Genomic DNA, 19,398 nt, shown 5'->3' on the forward strand with positions numbered 1-19,398 from the left:
GTCTCGCCTGCCACCGGTTGGCGGCCTGCCAACCCTCCTCCCCATCACGCTCCGCTCCCGACTCCCGCCCAGGTATCTGCAACCCCATTCCCGGTTGAGTCTGCAGCACCTTGAGAGTTTTAAAAAGAGAAACATTTAAACCTTAGGTTGTGCGACCCCAGAAGAAAAATTAAATGAGTGTGTTTGACTTGCTTACTGGGCACAGGAAATTGTGGACCTTAGCAACATTGCCGGCCTGGAGGTTACAGGATTTGGGAAAACATATTAACGGTCTAAATCTAGGACCAAATGGGGAGCAAGTGAAAGTTCTAGAAGAGAAAATTCCTGGATCTTGGATACAAAGAGTAGAATGAAATGGGAAAACGGAATCCCTTAATTTCACAATACTGGTTCCAGGCAATACAGATAACCAGAGAAGGGTTATGTAATAAAATTACACACTATAACCTCTTTGTGAGAATTTAGCTATGTCCTATTCCAGTTTTACACTTAACCAGCTTCACATAAAATCACCTAAATGGCTCTTGCTTAGCTATTGGAATCTGCCGCCTTTTTCTACTCACCTAAATTCTAATCATTTCTGCTTGCCACTTTACCCATTACCATGGCCCAAGCCACTCTTACCATCCCTGTTTCCATCTGATTCATGTAGGAAATATTTTTGAGCCCTGGCTGGTATGACTCAGTGGATTGAATACTGGCCTGCAAACCAAAGAGTTGCTGGTTTGATTCCCAGTCAGGTCACATGTGTGGGTTTCAGGCCAGGTCCCCAGTTGGGGCATGTAAGACTTAACCACACATTTATGTTTCTCTCTTTCTCCCTTTCTTCCCATCTGTCTACAAATAAATATATAAAGTCTAAAAAAAAAAAAGAAACATAATTGAGCATAATCAGGTGTCAAAACTGTTCTAGTGTTAGGAATATAAGAGTAAAGACAATAAAGGAAAAAGTAATACATATTATATTTAAAGAACAGAGCCCAGTGCCAAATGAATGCTTTATTTTATCATTATTGTTGTTATTCATTTATTTTTTAATTTTATTTAGTTATTTTTCAAGTACTAGTTTATTATTATTATCACTGCTACTACTATCCTTATTCATGTGGTAATTTTAGCAAAGCTAACAGGATGATCTAAAGTAAATCTTAGTGATCTTAGTAGTGAGACTATAAACAATGCAAACAGCAAAAGCTTGATATTTAAATGATAGATAAGAGCAGTCATAGGTCAAAATCAGCCTGAGGAAATATCTATCCAATTTGATTGCTGAAAAGTACTTTTTTAACACCCTGAATCCAACCCAGTTTACATAAAAGTCAAGATTAGAACGCTATATCTAAGAAAGTGCAAACTTAATCAATTTATTTTAATAGACTATTTAAAGTTAGTGTATGTAAACAAACACTAGGTGATCTGCAGTATATTTACAAAAAGAAAATTTGGGGACAAGTCTCAATCTTCTGTAGTGTTTCTACAGCATCATATGGGGAAGAGTCTGCCATATATATAAACATTCTGGTCACCAAAGAAATGTACTGTTATGTGACAGGCAAGGACAGTTTACCGGACCCCTCCTTGTTCAGGTGGCATAACCTTCAGAACTACACAATCATATTTTATGAATTCAAGTTCAGCAACCAATGTTCTACATAATCACTTGAACCCCCAATCTCTTTAATCTCAGGTTCACCAACAGCCCAGAGAGGAGGCCCTCCTACCAGGCCCAGAGGACCTCCTCAAACCACATCTTTGTCTTGGTCTAGTCAACAAGAAGGACTAGGCTCTGGGTTGCATCAAATCCTACCTTGGATCATGTCCTTCCCCAAACCTTGGTTTGTTTACATGTCTTACTGCTTTCCTCCAAGGTTTTGACCTTTAAAGGGAGCAGATTCAGGTGTTGTGTGTTTGTGTGCATCTGATGCACTATGAACACTGTTATGCAGCAGATACTTAATGGTCAAAACCATAAAGTGTCTGTTACCATATTTTACCACGTATTTAATGTGTACTTTCTTCAACCAAAATTTTGAGGGAAAAATAAGGATGCATATTACACATGGGCAGTACTAATTCTGTATCTATATAAATGTTTTTAATTCTTTTGTTAAAAAGAATTAATATTCAATTATTCAATTAAGTAACTGAATAACCAAATAATTATCCAATAATTGAATAATTGAATATTAATTGAATAATTCTTATGCATAATTTCAATGCATAATTCTTATGCATTGAAAGTGTAACTCTAGAAAGCAATAATGATACCATATGCAAAATAATTCCCTGGAATATGATCATCGGTTTTGTTTCTAAATATAAATAAAAATTGAATTAAAATATTCTTTTTCCCAAAACTTTAGGCCAAAAACCCGGGTGTGCATTAAATGTGGCAAAATATGGTCTGTCTCTTTAGGCCCTATTAACTTAAACATCGTAGGCCAGGGGGCTGGCTCTCCCTTTCAAGAGCAGGCCCAAGCCTTTCCCTTCCCCATCATCTTTGTCCCAGGGAAGTTACCTCTGCCTTTCTCTGACCTAAGAACCAAGGGCCCTTGGATCTTGTTTCCTGAGTCCGCGCAGCCCATCAGGCTCACTCCTACTGGCTTTGTATCTTTCTAAATAAACTTTCTCTTATAATTTGAAAATAATAATAATAATAATAATAGCCCAAAGTGTTGTGCAAACAAGCATTTGAGATCCAAAACAGCAGCTATTCAAGAAGCACTGATTCAGGAAGAAACCCAAATAGGTGAAGGAAAGCGGTATTTTTGAGAAAGAGAAGGGAAATGATTACATAAATAGAAGGAATTTCTATAGGGCAGATGAGCTAATACAGTGATACTAATTCTAAAGCATGTTTTCCAGTCCTGTAGTCATATTATCTGCTTTCTTCTTATCGACAGAAACAGTTGTTTGAGATACAATGTTGCTTCAGCCCAGTCCAAATATTGTTTTGTCTGTTTTAACATTTCAAGGATTTGAAGAGTAAGACATACAAGACAGTGCCTCTGCACTGGCAGCACTGACTCACATGTAAATTGGCTCCATTTAGATTATTTTTTACAACTATCGCAAGCAAATATTCTATACCCTATTCCAATTATTTTCAACCTTTTTCACCTCATGGCACACATAAACTAAATTACTAAAATCCTGTAGCACACCCAAAAAATGTTATTTTTTTATTATCTGACAAAAATAGGTATAATTTTGATTCACACTAGATATCTATTGTTGTGTTGGCTATTGTCATTTTTTAAGAATTTGACAATCTAAAAGAGATAAGTGTCCCTGACTAAATAGTCCGTCATTGTATGTTTTAAAAGTTCTTGCAGCCCTGGCTGGTGTGGCTCAGTAGATTGAGCAGAGGCCTACAAATCAAAGAACCGGAGTTTGATTCCCAGTCAGGGCACATGCCTGGGTTGTAGGCCAGTTCCCAGCAGGGGACGCACGAGAAGCAACCATAAATTGATGTTTCTCTTCCTCTCTTCTGCCCTTCCCCTCTAAAGATAAATAAATAAAATCTTTTAAAAAAATTCTTGCAGCAGGCTGGTGAGGCTCAGGGGATTGAGTGCCGGCCTGAGAACCAAAGGGTCGCCAGTTCAGTTTCCAGTCAGGGCACATGCCTGGGTTGTGGGCCAAGACCCCAGCTCGGGGTGTGCAAGAGGCAAACACATATTGATGTTTCTCTTCCTCTCTTTCTCCCTCCCTTTCCCTCTCTCTAAGAGTAAATAAATAAATAATCTTTTAAAAATTCTTGCAGCAAGCCAATGTGTCTGCTCCAGCACACTTGTTGAAAATGGCTGCTTTATTTCTTTATGACTATTTAGATCTATTTTCAGCACCCCAGCCAGAGGTTTCCAATTTCTTGATTTACAGTGAGCTTAGTACTTAAGCATTTTTTTTTTACAGCACCCTTAGGTCAAAAGAAATACCTAACAGTTTGCCTTTTAAGCAGTTGGTTCATAACAATTTAGTAACCATTAAAGAATATTTGCAAGTTTTTAAAAAGATTTTATTTATTTACTTTTAGAGAGAGAGGAAGGGAGGGTTAAAGAGAGGGAGAGAAATATCAACGTGTGGTTGCCTCTTGAGCACCACCCCCCATTGGAGACCTGGCTTGAAACCCAGGTATGTGCCCTGACTGGGAATCAAACTGGGTCACCAGTTCGCAACCCACGCTCAATCCACTGAGCTACACCAGCCAGGTAAATAAAATCTTTAAAAAGAAAGAATAAAAAGTCAGTTCCTTAGTTATACTGATCACATTTTAACTGACCCATCAACACATGTGGCAAGTGGGTACCCTGTTGCATAGCATAGAAATATTTCATCACAGAAAGGTCTACTGCTCTTATCTTTTGTGGTCACACTACCCTGCCTCCACAAAAAAGAAGCTGGAACTATGTTTTATTCTATACGTTTAGGGTTCCTGTAGTCAGGAATCAAACAATCATCAATAGGTGATTATAGCCCACTTGCCTTCCATACATGCCCTGAGGATGGAACCCCCAACATAGGTATGTGCCCCTACTGGGAATTGAACCTGCCACCTTCTGGTGCACTGCACAATGCTCCAATCAACAGAGTCACCTGTTGAGGGATCTTCTATCTTCTTATCATCTCTTTCTAACTTCTGAGGGGCTCCCACGTCCAGGCATATACTCAATAACACACCCATCCCCCACGATCAAGATCAAGGAAACTGAAGAACAGAACTGACAGGTTCTAAGTCACTCAGCACTGCCTTATAGAGTTAGAAGATGTTTCTAGATAGTGACTGCTAACATCAATACACTCAGCTGCTCAGGATTCTTTAGGCTAAAACCAATCAAAATCCATGCTAGACAAATAGCTGATGCCAGCCACACTAGAGTGCCCAGGCTGAATGTTCATCCTGCTTGGCATTACAGCTGACAATATCGCTTGGTACGTAAATTTACTTCAAGATGGTACTTAAGTTAATTAATTGATTGACAGCCATTTATCAAACAACTTCTAAGAGTGTAGAATAAAAAGGGCTGCAGTCTGAATACCATGGGTTCTATAACCTCTGTGACTCTGGCCTTTTCAGTCTGCCTAGCAGATGATGTGAATGCCAAAGCATTAAATGACAGTCAGAAGATCTGGCCTTTAGTCCCTTTATGCGATCTCTCTCTTAGCTTAAGTGACTGTAGCTCACAGAGCTTCAGTTTCCATATTTGTAAAATAAAGATAGTCTTGCCTTCCCCGTCCATCTCTTACAGGGATTTGAGTCTACTTTGTTTTTTTTTTTAATTCCATTTATTGAGGTGACATTGGTTAATAGAATCTTATAGGTTTCAAGTGTACATTTCTATTAAACATGATCTATATATAGCATTGTATTCATACCACCCAAAGTCAAATCATCTTCTGTCACCACACATTTGGCCCCCTTTATTTTGTACTATTGTCCCTCTGATAACCACTATGCATTTGTCTTTGTCTATGAGTTTGTTTTACATTTCACATATGAGCGAAATCATATGGTTCTTGGCTATGGTTCTGAGTAATTTTGCTTAGCATAATATTCTTTTTTTGTTATTGTTTTTAAATATATTTTATTGATTATGCTATTACAGTTGTCCCATTTTTCTCCTCTTTATTCCCCTCCACCCACATTCCACCCCCCTTAGTTCATGTCCATGGGTTGTACCTGTAAGTTCTTTGGTTTCTACATTTCCAATACTATTCTTAACTTCCCCCTGTCTATTTTGTACCTACCATTTATGCTTCTTATTCCCTGTACCTTTTCCCCCATTACCCCCCTTCCCCCTCCCTGCTGATAACCCTCCATGTGATCTACATTTCTGTGATTCTGTTCCTGTTCTAGTTGTTTCATTAGTCTGTTTTTGTGTTTTTAGGTTCAGTTGTTGATAGTTGTGAATTTGATGTCATTTTACTGTTCATGGTTTTTGATCTTCATTCCCTTAGATAAGTCCCTTTAACATTTCATATAATAAGGGCTTGATGATGATGAATTCCTTTAACTTAACCTTATCTGGGAAGCACTTTATGTGCCCCTCCATTCTAAATGATAGTTCTGCTAGATAGAGTAATCTTGGATGTAGGTCCTTGCCTTTCATAACTTGGAATACTTCTTTCCAGCCCCTTTTGCTTATAAAGTCTCTTTTAAGAAATCAGTTGATAGTCTTATGGGAACTCATTTGTAGGAAACTGTCTCCTTTTCTCTTGCTGCTTTTAAGATTGTCTCCTTTTCTTTAATCTTGGGTAATGTAATTATGATGTGCCTTGGTGTGTGCTTCCTTGGGTCCAACTTCTCTGGGACTCTCTGAGCTTCCTGGACTTCCTGGGAGTCTATTTCCTTTGCCAGATTTGGAAAATTCTCCATTATTTTTTCAAATAAATTTTCCATATCTTGTTCTTCCTTTCTCTTTCTGGCACCCCCATGATTCAGATGTCGAAATGTTTAAGGTTGTCCTGGAGGTTCCTAAGCCTCTCTCACTTGTTTGAATTCTTGTTTCTTCATTCCGTTCTGGTTGAATGTTTATTTCTTCCTTCTGCTCCAAATCATTGAGTCCCAGTTTCCTTCCCATCACTGTTGGTTCCCTGTAGGGGACCGGTTTGTTTTAGTCTGGCAAATGTGACTCAGCCCTGTATGGAAAACTTACAGAAGCAAAGTGGTGGGCAGGAGCCAGACCTTCAAACCTAGTTTTCCCATGGGAATCAGGCCTAGAAAATGCGTACAGACTGTTATGGCTTGCTCTTGCTAAAACTCCATCACCCTGGTCTAAAACAACAAATGTGTATTGTCTATCTTCAAGGTAATATCCAAAGCTTGTGTGAATTTGCCCAAGGACAGAGCTAATCAGCTCATCGCCATTCCCCTCTGCATGTTATTTTCATTACCTTGATTGTATCTAAAATGTAGACAATAGTATTCTATGGAATAGATAATAAATCTTTCTCTGATGTAAGACCCCAGGAAAACAATAAAAGCCTGTCTAGGCAAGGGTAGGTGCGCTCCACTCTTGAGGGAGTGGCTGAGGCATCATAGGCACTCTCCCCTTGAGAGAGTAGCTGTGCTGTTCCCTTTTTCTCTATAGAATTGTTGTCGCCTGGCCAGAGTCCACCACAGTTCCCTGTGCATTTTCCTTTAATTCACTTTTTATAGCCTTAATTTTTTTCTGTATTTTGTGACCATACTCAACCATTTCTGTGAGTATCCTGGTTACCAGTGCTTTGAACTCTGCATCTGATATGTTGGCTATCTCTTCATCACTTAGTTTTATTTTCTCTGGAGCTTTGACCTGTTCTTTTATTTGAGCCTTTTTTTTTTGTCTTGGTACAGCTGTTATGTTGTATGGGGCAGAGCCTTAGGTATTCGCCAGGGAGAAGCAACCCACATCACTGTATGTGGGGAGAGGTCCAAAAGGGAACAATTGCATTTGCTGGGCTCTTGACCAGCTTTCAGTAACTTCCTTGGCTACCCACAAGCAAATTGGGCTCTTCTGGTGCTGACTCCCAGGTGGGTGGATTTGTGTACAGTCTAGGATTCTATGGATCTCTCCAACGAATTCTCCTTTGAGGCTGGAAGTTTCTCCCACCACCCAACCCCCACAGGTTTTTTTCAGTCAGAGGCTTTGAGGTTTTAGTTCCCCCCACACTGGAAGCCTAGGTTGCACAGTCTGTCTCACTCCTCACTTGTTCCTTCTGGTTTATCCACATGCAAATATGAGACTGCTCACTCCACTAGCCAACACCTCACCTGGTCCTTGAGCCACCACCTTGACCACCGAAGTCTTCCAGCTGCCACCTGGCTACGAGTCCTCTCCACCCTGGCTTTCCATCTCCACCCCTCCTGCAGGTCTGGATGAATGTTTCTTCTTTAACTCCTTGGTTGTCAGACTTCCATACAGTCAGCTTTTCTGGCAGTTCTGGTTGTTTTTTGTTTTTTAAATTTAGTATTCTTCTTTTGGTTGTGCAAGGAGGCACAGTGTGTCTACCCACACCTCCATCTTGGCTGGAAGTCTCTGCTTGGGATAATACTCTGAAGGTCCATCCATGTTGTCACAAATGGCAGTATTTGAAAATGGCAGTATCATAGGGGGATTTGAAATAAATAAATATGGCTTTTAAAGTGTTTTATTGATTGCGATCAAATTACAGATATTACCATTACTTTTTGCATTTTTCTGCCAATTGATTTATTCAAGACAGAGCTCAAATCCAAGTTATCCATGAAAAACAATATTATAATCCTTCATTATATTTTTTAGGTTTATTTTGGCTGCTCTGGCTATGAGTGATTTCCTCTTTCCCTGAACTTGTATTATACGGTTTAATTCATTTGTCATGAAGCATGTGTTGCATCATGAATTTCTACTATTGATTTTTTCCTTGTAATAAAAGGTTACTTGCGCTGATACTTTATACTGTGAATTTTTACATTATTATGTTGCCTTACCCAGAGTGTAAGTTTCTTAAAAGGGGTCTTTCACAAAGAGTAGATATTTAACAAATATTTGTACATATATTGATTGCTGAAATTCTACCACTTATAATAAATTGAAAAACATGACCACAGTATTTTGTGGCTCCTCCCACTGAGATTAGAAGTCCATTTCCCCACACCTTGAATCTGTGCATGCCTTGTGACTTAGGAAAACCACTAGAATGTTGTAGGAATGAAGGAATAATGATGCCTTTCATCTTCTCCTTTCACCCTCTTGGACTATCACTCTAAGTACCACCATGTTATAAAGAAGCCCAGCCAAACCAGCACATACAGCTTTGAGGCCACCTTGGATTGTTCAGTTTTTTACAGTTACCTCTGACTGCACAATTATGAATGAGCCTTGGGGAGATCAGTAAAAGAACCATACAGCCAACTTGCATAATCTTGAGGGGGAAAAAACAGCACTTTGTTTGGGTATTGTTCATTATGCAGAAATGGATAACCGAAGACCAGAAGAGACATTTTTCTCCTTTGTGTGCATAAGGTTTTTTTCAATACTTCTTTTATGGCCCTTCTCACAAATTACCTTGCTTTCTGAGCGTGTTTCTTCAGACCATTACCAGATTGTTATGTCACTGAGGATGAGACAGAATTTATTGATCTTAGATCTCTCCTAAAGTACTGTGCCCAGAACTGTAGGTAGTGGTTGATGAGTACATTTGAAAAATAATTAATGGCTCCTTCTAAAGGAGACTTGGAACTCAAGTCCCAAAGGAATTTATTATATTATATATAAATATAGTATTTATTATAAGCCAGTTTTATCATGAGAGCACTTAGAGACCCATTGTCCTTCCCTTAACCTTATCCCACACCTATATGGGAAGAGGTTGATCTGGCATTAAAAGGGATCGGTAACAGGACATATTCAGGGACTGTTCCATCACACCTTTCCTTCAGTGCTTCACATACCTGTCAGAGAGAACATTTTTCCTATTCATTAACATTTATTTAGCCATGTTCTCTTACCACATCCCTATATTTCAACCGTTAGAGCTCAAATTCAGTAATAGATAATAATAAGAATAAAAGAATAAGAATAAGAAGAAGCAGCCATTCTACTCATCTGTTCCTAGGGGATCTTTGGTATTGTATCCAACCCTCTGTGTCCCCCACATTTTTATTCAGATAATACTAAATTTAACAATAAGTTAAACAATAAGTACGAACAATAAGTATGGCTTTGGTGAGGGTAGGAGAGTCACAAAAGGTTTTGGAATATGTGTGACCAAGATGAAAATAATGAAACTACTTCATTTCAAAATGAACACTTGAGCTTCTGTGTGCCAGAAACGACAGAAAGAGCAGCAGACTGGCCTGTCCCCCTGTATAACTACGACCCTTTACCCCATTTTATATCCAGAGGTTCTGTAGTTCTTTAAGTGAGTTGGGAACCTTACTAGTAGATGTGTATTTACTTCCAAGTTGAAGCCGACCTGAGAAAGCTGTTTCTAAAAATCAGAATTCGGGTGAAATCTGGCCTCCGTAGCAGCCATAATGTGTGGGACAGCAACAGCACCTTTCTTATTAAGTATATGGGGAAGGCTGCACTTTCCTCAATGTTGGGTTCAGTGGAGAGGCTTCTAGCTAAACTGGTCATGGTTCTCAAAGTTATTTTTTCAATTCCTTGTTGCCTCTCTGGTGCAAGGCAGTCATAACTTGGGCTATGACATTGGGGAGACCCAGGTATGGTTGAAGCTTCCATAAAGGCCACATAAGATTAGGGAAGGAAGCTGGCAGGATACTATCCCCAAAAGTTGGATTCAGAGGTTACTGATAGACTCAGTGTTCAGTGTTCTACTTCAGTTTCTGGGAAGAATAAAAATAGGACCCTCATCTGAGGGGCTCTTCAGGAAAAAGCAGCCATTCTAATATTCTCAGTCAAGGAGCCCCTACATAATAGACCTGAGCTAAAATATTCCCAGTCATAGCAATCAGATATTTCCCGGGAGCAGCAGTGTTGTGGACCGCTCTGCCTGGTTCTAGGAATTGTAACTCTACCCCCCATGGCTAAGGATGAATGAGCGACTTCTGGGATGTGAGCTGCAGAAGACAAGGCTTATCTCTGGTAGCAAGTGCTGCCTCAGTTTCCTCCCTGCCCCCAAAGCATGGTCAGAAGTCCTTGACAGGTAAGTCTCCTCACAGTGGGGAGCAACCTAAGCCAGACTTGACCACTTGGTAGGCCATCATGGAAGGACTCGGGGGGGGGGGTGGCTGCAAGAAAGAGGGAGCAATGGACTCTCACCACCCCCTCTCCCGGCTTTGACAAAGGCCAAGTCCCCATGTTCTCTGGGAGAAGTGCTTCCTGGCTCTAATCTCCTTAAGCCTGAATACCTCATGGGGAGAGGTGCAGCTCCTTGCCTTGCTAGAGCATGGGGTGGGGGAGAGGGGGTGGGAATCTGGCATCACAAAGACTTCCTGACAAACCTGTGAAATCTGCTCTGCTAAGAATGTTTTCATTCATATGTTAAGGGTTCAAGCAGGAAACCCTAAAAACTCTCTTCCTGAAAAACTCTAACTCAGACTAAACTCTCAGATTTCTTTGAAATGTCATCTATTTGATCCTTGCTGCCCTGTATTCCTGCGTAGTACAACCCAATAAAAGCTCCTGGAGGAGGGGGCTCAACACCTTTTTCCCCTGAGAAACTGGCCACTGCTCAAGGCCTTTTTCCTCTGGGAAACTGGCCACCTCTCCTCCCCAAGCAGATCATGTCTCAGTCATGTTTACTCTCATCCCTGGCACACACGGTAGGGACTTGCGAGGAAAGTTGCCCCCTCACAGCAGCTGGGACCATCTCCCTTTGACCTGCTGGTACTACCTCCTCCTATGACAACGGGGCCTTTCCTACCCTGTACTGGCTTAACTAAAGGAAATTATTTAACACTGTAAAACAAAGATTCTCTAAAGTGACTCACTTTTGAATTCCAGAATAATAGCCTATTCACCCTACATACACATAGTTAAGAAAATCCTCCTGAATTATTCTTTCCATAACCAAGAGCCATTCACCTTGACTGACTGCTCTTGCTATACTCTGAAACACCCAATGAAGTTTCAGCATCAAAAAAAAAAAGTTCCCTTCCACTGAGGAGGGAGGGTGGAACATACATATTTCATCTCTTCCTGGGTACCCATTTTGTAAAGCACCTATTAAGGTTTGAAAAGTAATCTTAGCTGCTGTACAAGTTGTTTGGATGAATATGGATGAACAAGAGAGTGGATAGGTGGATTGGCCGTATGTTTAAATGACTGCACTGCTTAACATCTTTTCCAATACTTGTCAGAGCAACCTCCATTGCAGCGTCGTGGCTGGGGACAAAATTGAATCTTTAGTCTCAAGACTGTCTCATGTGCCAAATGAGTTGACAAAAATATCCTTGGATGTGCTTAACTCAATTAAAAAAAACCACTTGTGCTGATGTGTTTAGGATGGGGTGGGAGATCATAAAATTTAATAAAACGTTGAGATCTCCTTTAAGTGGTAGAGTCAGACTCATAAAAAGATAAATACAATTTAATTAAGGATGGGGAGAAAGGTGAAGTCTGCAGACCAGCTTCCTAGAGAAGCCAGTCTGTGTCCTATTCTAGAAGTGACTCCAGAATGAAAGGCTGGAGTGATCATCTTAACATTTTAACCCATTTCCTCTCGGTATAGCTTTATGTTGACTTTTTGCAGGTATTTCTTTGAGCAGAGTGGCTAAGAATTGTCTACCCATCCTCCTACAGCTGTTCAGAACATCCTAAGTGCCCACACTCTGCTACAGCCGGCTTCTTGAGCCACGCCCTCAAGTTCTGGCGCTAAATTCGGGCCAATAAACGTGCACCCAGAGGGTCATAGGAACCGGGGAAGGGGGCGAGGAAGCCTCCAGCCAATGGGACATCAATCATAATCTCAAAGAGGGAGAAAACTTTTTTAATAGTGTCTTTGGACCAATGAGGAGCAATTGGTCCTGCTCTGGATGCCTGAGGGCTCGCGGCTTCCTGACACGTGACCGGTGAGCCGCGGCAGCCGGGCCCCACCTTCTGGTCTGGAGGTAGCGCCATGGGCCACGCTTCCAATAGCTCGCTGAACGTCTTGTCACGTGCAGGTTTGGCAAGGCCGGCGGCCGTGCGGAAGGCCATGTGACAGTTGACGTTATAGCGACGCCCCCCAATGGTACAGAAAAGCTGCCTTCACAGGCCCAGGAATTGGTGTCTCCACGCAAACGATAACCCAGTGGGGGCGGGGATAGCCTGTCACGTGCGGTGGGACGGACCAGGGACCAGGGAGGGGCAAGCCTCTGGTTGCGGGGTAGCTGGGCGCGCGGGGCGCAGGCGCCCTGGGGACCCGGTAGCGGCGGTGGCTGTGGCTGCGGTGACGGGAGCCTGATCCTTGGCCGAAGCTGAAGGCGGTGGTGGCAACCATGGCGGCTGATGGAGAGCGATCCCCGCTGCTCTCTGAGCCTATCGACGGTGGCGCCGGTGGCAACGGATTAGCGGGGCCAGGCGGGAGTGGGCCTGGGCCCGGGGGAGGCCTGACCCCCTCCGCACCACCGTACGGAGCCGGTAAACATGCCCCGCCCCAGGGTAAGCCGGGGCGGGTCGGAGGTGTTCCCGGGGGTACTCTAAGAGGTGGGAAGGGGCGGGGCCGCGGGCAGAGGGCGGGGCCCAAGCTCCAGGTGCGGTGCTGTTGCACCTGTGTGACAGGGTGAGGCTTGCTTTCGTCCTCAGTCCCTCCGAAGCTTGGGTTTCTGAGGAAGCTGATTGAAGCACGGATTGTAAGAAGCCCGCAGAATTTGGTCAGCAGGGTTGAGGACCAGAAGGAGACCCCTGACCCTGTGGAGCATCAGTGGGGGTGTCTGCAAGGGATGCCAGCTCTTCTTTTTACCTCTCTCTCCCCCACACCCAGCATTTCCCCCGTTCCCGGAGGGACACCCAGCCGTGTTGCCTGGGGAGGACCCACCCCCCTACTCACCCCTGACCAGCCCAGACAGTGGGAGTGCCCCCAGGATCACCTGCCGAGTCTGCCAGTCTGTCATCAATGTAGAAGGCAAGATGCATCAGCATGTAGTGAAATGTGGCGTCTGCAATGAAGCCACGGTGAGTTTTATATATATGGGCCCGGTTTCCTGCATCCTCTTTCTGATTCTTTGATTTTAAACTCTGACCTTCAGCCAAGCATTCTTCATAAAACTCAGATTTCAGGTCCAGGTGTCTCATACAGACATTTCCCCACACACCACTCACCAAAGCTAATGCTTACCATCCCTCACATTCCTACCTATCCCAGCTACTTAAGCCAAGGTTTCATTTGCCAGTCTCATGCTGTATGCCTTTCTTTCATTTCTCTGTCCTGGCAAAATCTTATCTATTTCATCTCTCCTCAGAAGGGGTTTGGAGGAAATGAAAGGGATTGAGATTTGAGGTTTGCTTACCGATATTCCCATTATTCTCTAGCCAATCAAGAATGCACCCCTAGGGAAAAAATATGTTCGATGCCCCTGTAACTGTCTCCTTATCTGCAAAGTGACTTCTCAGCGGATTGCCTGTCCTCGTCCCTACTGGTAAGAGGCATAAGGTAGGGGAGGGCATCTGTGGGGAAAATTGGAGCCTCTATGGGCTCATAGAGGATGAATGTTTGTAGAGAATGTCAAGGTGAGAGAGCCTGGTATTTACTTAGGAGAAAAAGCTAAGGTCTGTTGTGCCTCTAGCATGTTATAACCATCTTTCTCATCTCTCAGTAAAAAGATTGGATGAAATGATATACTTTAGGAAGATGGAGAGTTTCAGATATTGGGTTAGTTATCCTGAGATAAAAGTGCTCCTCAAGGATTCTAGGGTAGTGTTGAGCAGAATACGTTAAATGTACAGAGAAGTAAAGGAACTTTATGAGGCAGGGAGCAGGGGCTATGAAGGAGGGATAGTGTAAGGGTCCTTAGGATTAAAAACTTTTAAAATATAGTCTTTTCCTTGCACAGCAAAAGAATCATTAATCTAGGGCCTGTGCATCCAGGACCTCTGAGTCCAGAACCACAACCCGTGGGTGTCAGGGTCATCTGTGGACATTGCAAGAATACTTTCCTGGTGAGGAGGGGTATTGGGAAGCCCTGTGTGGAGGGGGGGGCAGAATTCAGGAGGAATCATGAATATACTTCTGATTTATGATAATGAATTCTGAACAGGCCTGTTCCAGCAGAGCCCATCCCCCCCTCCCCTACCTCAGGACTCTTATTGAAGATGAGACTGCTTGTACTATTAATTGGTGTCTCCCTTTTTCTTTCTCCATAGTGGACAGAGTTCACAGACCGAACCTTGGCCCGTTGCCCTCACTGCAGGAAAGTGTAAGTGATTAGAGAGTGGCATCATTGAGTTGGTAACTGGGTAATATGTAGAGTAAAAATTAAAGGGCATTTCAAACATACATTTTTGTTTGCTTCCCTACAGGTCGTCTATTGGGCGCAGATATCCACGAAAGAGATGTGTCTGCTGCTTCTTGCTTGGCTTACTCTTGGCAGTCACTGCCACTGGACTTGCCGTGAGTAACTGTGATCCAGCCTTTCATTCTTCAGCATCATCTACATAAGCTAAGATTTGAAAATGGCTAGCTTAAAAGGGGGAGAGAAATGAAGGGCATTTTGCTTATTTCTTGTTGAATGTATAGATGACCTGAAGTTGCAGGTAACTGATAAAGTCTTCATTGTGACTATAGGAGTAAAAAACCAGCCATCTTCTTTTTGCAGAGGGTAACAATGGAGAAGTGGCTTAAATTAGGAGTTGATATTTAGGAAACCTGGTGTAATTGTAAGATATTAAGAAAAACTGACAGCCCTAGCCGGGTGCTCAGTTGGTTGGAGTGTCATCCTGTACACCAGCAGGTTGGGGATTTGATCCCCAGTTGGGCAGTATACGGGAGGCAAGCAACCGGTCCATGTTTCTCTCTCACATCAATGTTCTTTTTTTCTTTATCTCTCCCTTTCACTCTTAAGTCAATAAACATATCCTTGGGCGAGGAATTTTTTTTTTTTTTTTAAGTAATAAAAACGGACAGGTTTGGGACTGTGTGAGTATGCTCCCGCCTAGGGGAAGGAAACCGAACAACTAGGCCTTTCAGCGGGTCACCGAAGACGACTGCACATGGATAGGGAATGGGGACTGAAGCTGGAGTCGGGTTACTGCTCCCAGGGCTCCTAGAGAATGGGGAGATGACAGTAACCCCATCTTCTTTTTTCTTTTGTCAGTTTGGGACATGGAAGCATGCACAGCGATATGGAGGCATCTATGCAGCCTGGGCATTTGTCATTCTGTTGGCTGTGCTGTGTTTGGGACGTGCTCTCTATTGGGCCTGTATGAAGGTCAGCCACCCTGTCCAGAACTTCTCCTGAGCGCCACGATGACCTGCACTGTGCCTGGCCCCTTCCTGGTGGGGACAGTGACACTACAAAGGGAGCCATGACAAAAGGCTTCCTGGGCTTCTCTAGGAGGAGCCAAGCAGCTGCCTTCCTTTTCCCTGGGGAGAGGTAGGAGGGAACCAGGCCCTCACCCAAGGTTGGAGGGGTAGGTAAGACCATTGCTGGCCATCTGCTTTCCTCCAAGGGTTGCTGTGTTTAGGGTGAAATAGGTGAAATGTTGCTCTTAAACCTGGGCCTTGAAAGACGGTTTTCGCCTTGTCCTTCCTATATGCTCCCTGAGAGCCATGCCTGTCCCTTACACATTCCAGGGCAGGGTTGGGGTGGGTAGCCCTGGGGGTTTCCCTCCCTCTTGTGCACCATTAGGACCTTGCTGCTATTGCACTTCACTGGGGGGCTGGCTCTGGCCTCAGTACTGTCTCCTCCCCCCGCATTCCGTGTCCTATGGGGTGGGGTCAGCTGCTGCTCTACAGAACCACAGGAACTGTTGTGTATATAACTATTTAATATGGGATGTTCCCCTAGTCCTGTTTCCCTTAATTCCTCCTCCCAGCCTTACCCCCAGTTGTATTTCACTGGGCTAGGTAGGGTTGTTGTGTTGGGGGAGGGTAAGGGACTCATCCTGTGCTTGTAAATAAATAAGGTCACAAGTCTACCCTTTTCTAGTTGTTAATCTCTATGTATGAGGGGAATTGAACTCTGTATACAGAAGACTAGAATACAAAGACAACAAGACTGAAACTATGGCTCTTTATTTTCACTCTGACAGGTCAAAGGAAATCACCAGCAGCTTTTGTTTAATGTTAAAAAAAGAAAAAAACTCATTCACGCAAAAAAAAAACCAAAAAACAAAAAACAAACCCACAAAACCTTGGGCTTAAAGGAAACCCATGTCACTAGGGAGGATTCATATTTTTAGAAAGTAAATCCCAGTGCAGAATTCTCTAGAGAGCAAAGACATTTTAAAGCTAGTTTAGGAGGCTTATTTCCCAGGCTAAAAATGATTTGGGGGAGGTATCACAGTGCTAGGTATAAAGTGATGGGACAGTGGTCACTGCCCAAGGCCTTGGAACGGATCTTGCTGTCACATAATGCAGGTAACAGAGAATGAGACATCAAAAAGTAATCAAGGCGCCAACCAACGTTTTTGGATCGAGCATTCATCATGTAGGTCCAAAAGGTGTAGGCATAAGCTGTGCTGGGGTAGAGGTGCCGGAAACTGTCAACCAGTGGCACAGCCTGCAGCAATTCCCCAAAGCCTTGTCGCTCTTGAGGAGTGAAGCCAGCATTCTTTTTGTTTCCCTTGGGGTTGCGAAGGTCAATTTCTTCATGAGCCACATTGAGATCCCCACATAGCACGAGGGGCTTGCGGGAAGCCATGCCCTTTAGGAACTTACGGAAGGCTTCATCCCAGCGCTGTCGGTACTCCAGGCGTACCAGACCTCGACCTGCATTAGGTACATAGGCTGTTACCAGCACAAATGCATCATATTCAGCCACAATCACTCGGCCTTCCTGATCATGTTCCTCCTCGCCTGCAGAAATGATGAAACAGTATCAATATAAAGAAATATTAAGAAAAGGGAAAGTAGAAAATAATCAGAATTGGGACTGGAATGGGATATTAGTAAGTGGTTTGGAAGAGCTTAGGCATAAGTAATCAGTAGGGTCTCACCAATGCCATAAGAGACTTTGAGTGGGCACTGGCGAGAGAGTAGGCCCACGCCACTGTACCCTTCCTTGTCTGAAGGAGCGGACCAGTACTGATGGGATAGTCCGGGCAGCTCTTGAAGTTCAGCTGGTAGTTTATTCTCTGAACATTTGGTCTCTTGTAAGCACAGGATATCTGGGGCTTCTTCCTTTACCCACTGAGTGAAATGAAAAGTATAAAAAGTATCAGTTCAGCTGACATTTAAAAATCTGTGCTAAGTGCTAGAGATACACAGGAGACAGTCCCTGTGTGTAAGTTTAAGGGTCTGGTAGCACAGTTTTGTTAACTGGTAACTAATGGAAAGAGATCAGACTTACATGTAACCCCGAGGAGATTGTGTTTTTTCTATAGCAGTAAATAGCTAAGTTCTTTAAGCATAGTTAATTCTTTTTAAATTTTATTAGATTTATTGGGATGACACCAATCATTTAAATTAAGTTTCAAGTGTACAATTCTACATCATTTGTATATTACATTATGTAAGCGCTACTTATTTAAAAACAGAATATGCCAGAGATTAAAAGGAGAAAATTGAACCAGAAGATTTTTTTCAACTTGCTGGGGAAGCGATGAGGACATCAAACATTTATGACAAGGGAATGGAATGGATGGACAGGGAACAGCTGGTATGACTTGATGAAGCCCCTCCTTGTACCTCTCCCCCAAGAAAACTATAAACGTGGGAAAAATAAAACCTATATGTTGGGCACTAAAATGGGAAAGGTGATTAAACCCCAAGATGATCCAATACTATATAATAATATCTCTTCCCCCTCTTTGAATTCCACTCACATCTAAACCTTTCTTCTTAATCCAGGCTCGAAGCCCATCCACATTCCAGGAGCAGATCTTGAGGGTGGCTGATTTGCCACTGGGTGAGGTTTTCTTATCTGGGGGGTCCTCATACAAGACTGACCCTTCTCCTGCTGCCTCTTTTTCGTTTTTCTTTGCTCCTTCTCCCGCTTTACTCTTCTTGGCCTCTGGCTCTATAAAAGAAGTGATAGTGATAAAACTTGGCGGTATCCAACTTTTCATCCGGGGTTAACTACAGACCCACTGAGAGCCTGCAGTTGCTTCGACTCATTCACAAACTGCAAAAATGTGTTGCGTCGGTCCGTGCTTCTCGTTTAGCGAGGAAAGCACCACCCACCGTCGCAGCCTCCAGGGAGGGGGAATCATTTCACTCTTACCAGTCTTGGGCACTTCTCCGTCTTCTGCCACCGCTCCCTTTTTCCCACGCTTCGGCATCACTGTAACGAATGCCCTCCTGCACCACGTCACCCAGCAAAGCAGTATTTTTACCGTGTTGCCTTACAAACGCAAATAAATAGTGCAATCAGCCAGAGCTGGGCAAAAGACTCCTCTCCTGCATGACCCGTTATTATCTCTGAACTCCTTCCCCGCCTCCACGCACCGTAAATCCTCTAGCCCCTCACCCACAGCACTAAATCATTTCATAGTGATCTGTATATTCTAATCGCGAGATTTTCCCTCAGGCTAACTGAGGCCCTTAATTAAGGGTCCCGCTTACGCTAGCCAATCAGACGTCCAAAGAAGCCCTTCTGATGTGGAAAAGAAGAGCAGGCCAGTATGTGACCTACTAAAGTTGGAGCGAGGATCCTTCCTGACCGAGCACAAAGAATGGAGCACGCTGTGCTCCCACGTGGGTAACGGGCGTGGTCACGTGATCTGATGTAGCACCGCCTAGTGGAGGAATGCAGGTGATTAGTCTGTCTAAGCCCACGTGACGGAGAACTTTGTCCTACCCCTCCCTTCTCAGACGCCTCTGTACTGAAGGCCC

The 19,398-nt window shown here is 43.3% G+C and overlaps 2 protein-coding genes across 4 annotated transcripts; one reads left to right on the plus strand and one right to left on the minus strand.

Moving 5' to 3' along the window:
* Positions 1–12,651: 12,651 nt before the first annotated feature.
* Positions 12,652–16,541, plus strand: PIP4P1 (phosphatidylinositol-4,5-bisphosphate 4-phosphatase 1). Of its 2 annotated transcripts, none has more exons than XM_037128459.2 (7): positions 12,652–13,067; positions 13,390–13,580; positions 13,938–14,044; positions 14,459–14,564; positions 14,769–14,821; positions 14,925–15,015; positions 15,719–16,541. In XM_037128459.2, the coding sequence occupies exons 1-7, from the start codon at positions 12,905–12,907 to the stop codon at positions 15,860–15,862; spliced, it is 855 nt and encodes a 284-aa protein (XP_036984354.1). In that variant the 5' UTR covers positions 12,652–12,904; the 3' UTR covers positions 15,863–16,541. The 2 variants fall into 2 exon arrangements, with proteins under 2 accessions (XP_036984354.1, XP_036984355.1); XM_037128460.2 differs by having other exon boundaries at positions 12,654–13,046.
* Positions 16,542–16,622: 81 nt separating this feature from the next.
* On the minus strand, positions 16,623–19,286 carry APEX1 (apurinic/apyrimidinic endodeoxyribonuclease 1). 2 transcript variants are annotated; one of them, XM_037128458.2, is made up of 5 exons: positions 19,199–19,286; positions 18,788–18,907; positions 18,390–18,583; positions 17,562–17,754; positions 16,623–17,421 (listed from the first exon to the last, which is right to left on the minus strand). In XM_037128458.2, the coding sequence occupies exons 2-5, from the start codon at positions 18,843–18,845 to the stop codon at positions 16,904–16,906; spliced, it is 963 nt and encodes a 320-aa protein (XP_036984353.1). In that variant the 5' UTR covers positions 18,846–18,907; positions 19,199–19,286; the 3' UTR covers positions 16,623–16,903. The 2 variants fall into 2 exon arrangements, with proteins under 2 accessions (XP_036984353.1, XP_036984352.1); XM_037128457.2 differs by having other exon boundaries at positions 19,129–19,232.
* Positions 19,287–19,398: the final 112 nt, after the last annotated feature.

Source organism: Artibeus jamaicensis, unplaced genomic scaffold (assembly GCF_021234435.1).
Source record: "Artibeus jamaicensis isolate MK-2021 breed Jamaican fruit bat unplaced genomic scaffold, CSHL_Jam_final scaffold_854, whole genome shotgun sequence".
In the NCBI taxonomy this organism is placed as follows: Eukaryota; Metazoa; Chordata; class Mammalia; order Chiroptera; family Phyllostomidae; genus Artibeus; species Artibeus jamaicensis.

What these genes read in the sequence shown, in the direction of transcription:
- PIP4P1 (XM_037128459.2), top strand. Translation starts at nt 12,905, where the DNA reads ATGGCGGCTGATGGAGAGCGATCCCCGCTGCTCTCTGAGCCTATCGAC. An exon ending in ATTGCAAGAATACTTTCCTG is followed by an intron (nt 14,565 to 14,768) that starts GTGAGGAGGGGT and finishes CTTTCTCCATAG; the next exon opens with TGGACAGAGTTCACAGACCG. An exon ending in TCACTGCCACTGGACTTGCC is followed by an intron (nt 15,016 to 15,718) that starts GTGAGTAACTGT and finishes TTCTTTTGTCAG; the next exon opens with TTTGGGACATGGAAGCATGC.
- APEX1 (XM_037128458.2), bottom strand. Translation starts at nt 18,845, where the DNA reads ATGCCGAAGCGTGGGAAAAAGGGAGCGGTGGCAGAAGACGGAGAAGTG. An exon ending in CGGAGAAGTGCCCAAGACTG is followed by an intron (nt 18,584 to 18,787) that starts GTAAGAGTGAAA and finishes CTTCTTTTATAG; the next exon opens with AGCCAGAGGCCAAGAAGAGT. An exon ending in CAAAGTCTCTTATGGCATTG is followed by an intron (nt 17,422 to 17,561) that starts GTGAGACCCTAC and finishes TCATTTCTGCAG; the next exon opens with GCGAGGAGGAACATGATCAG.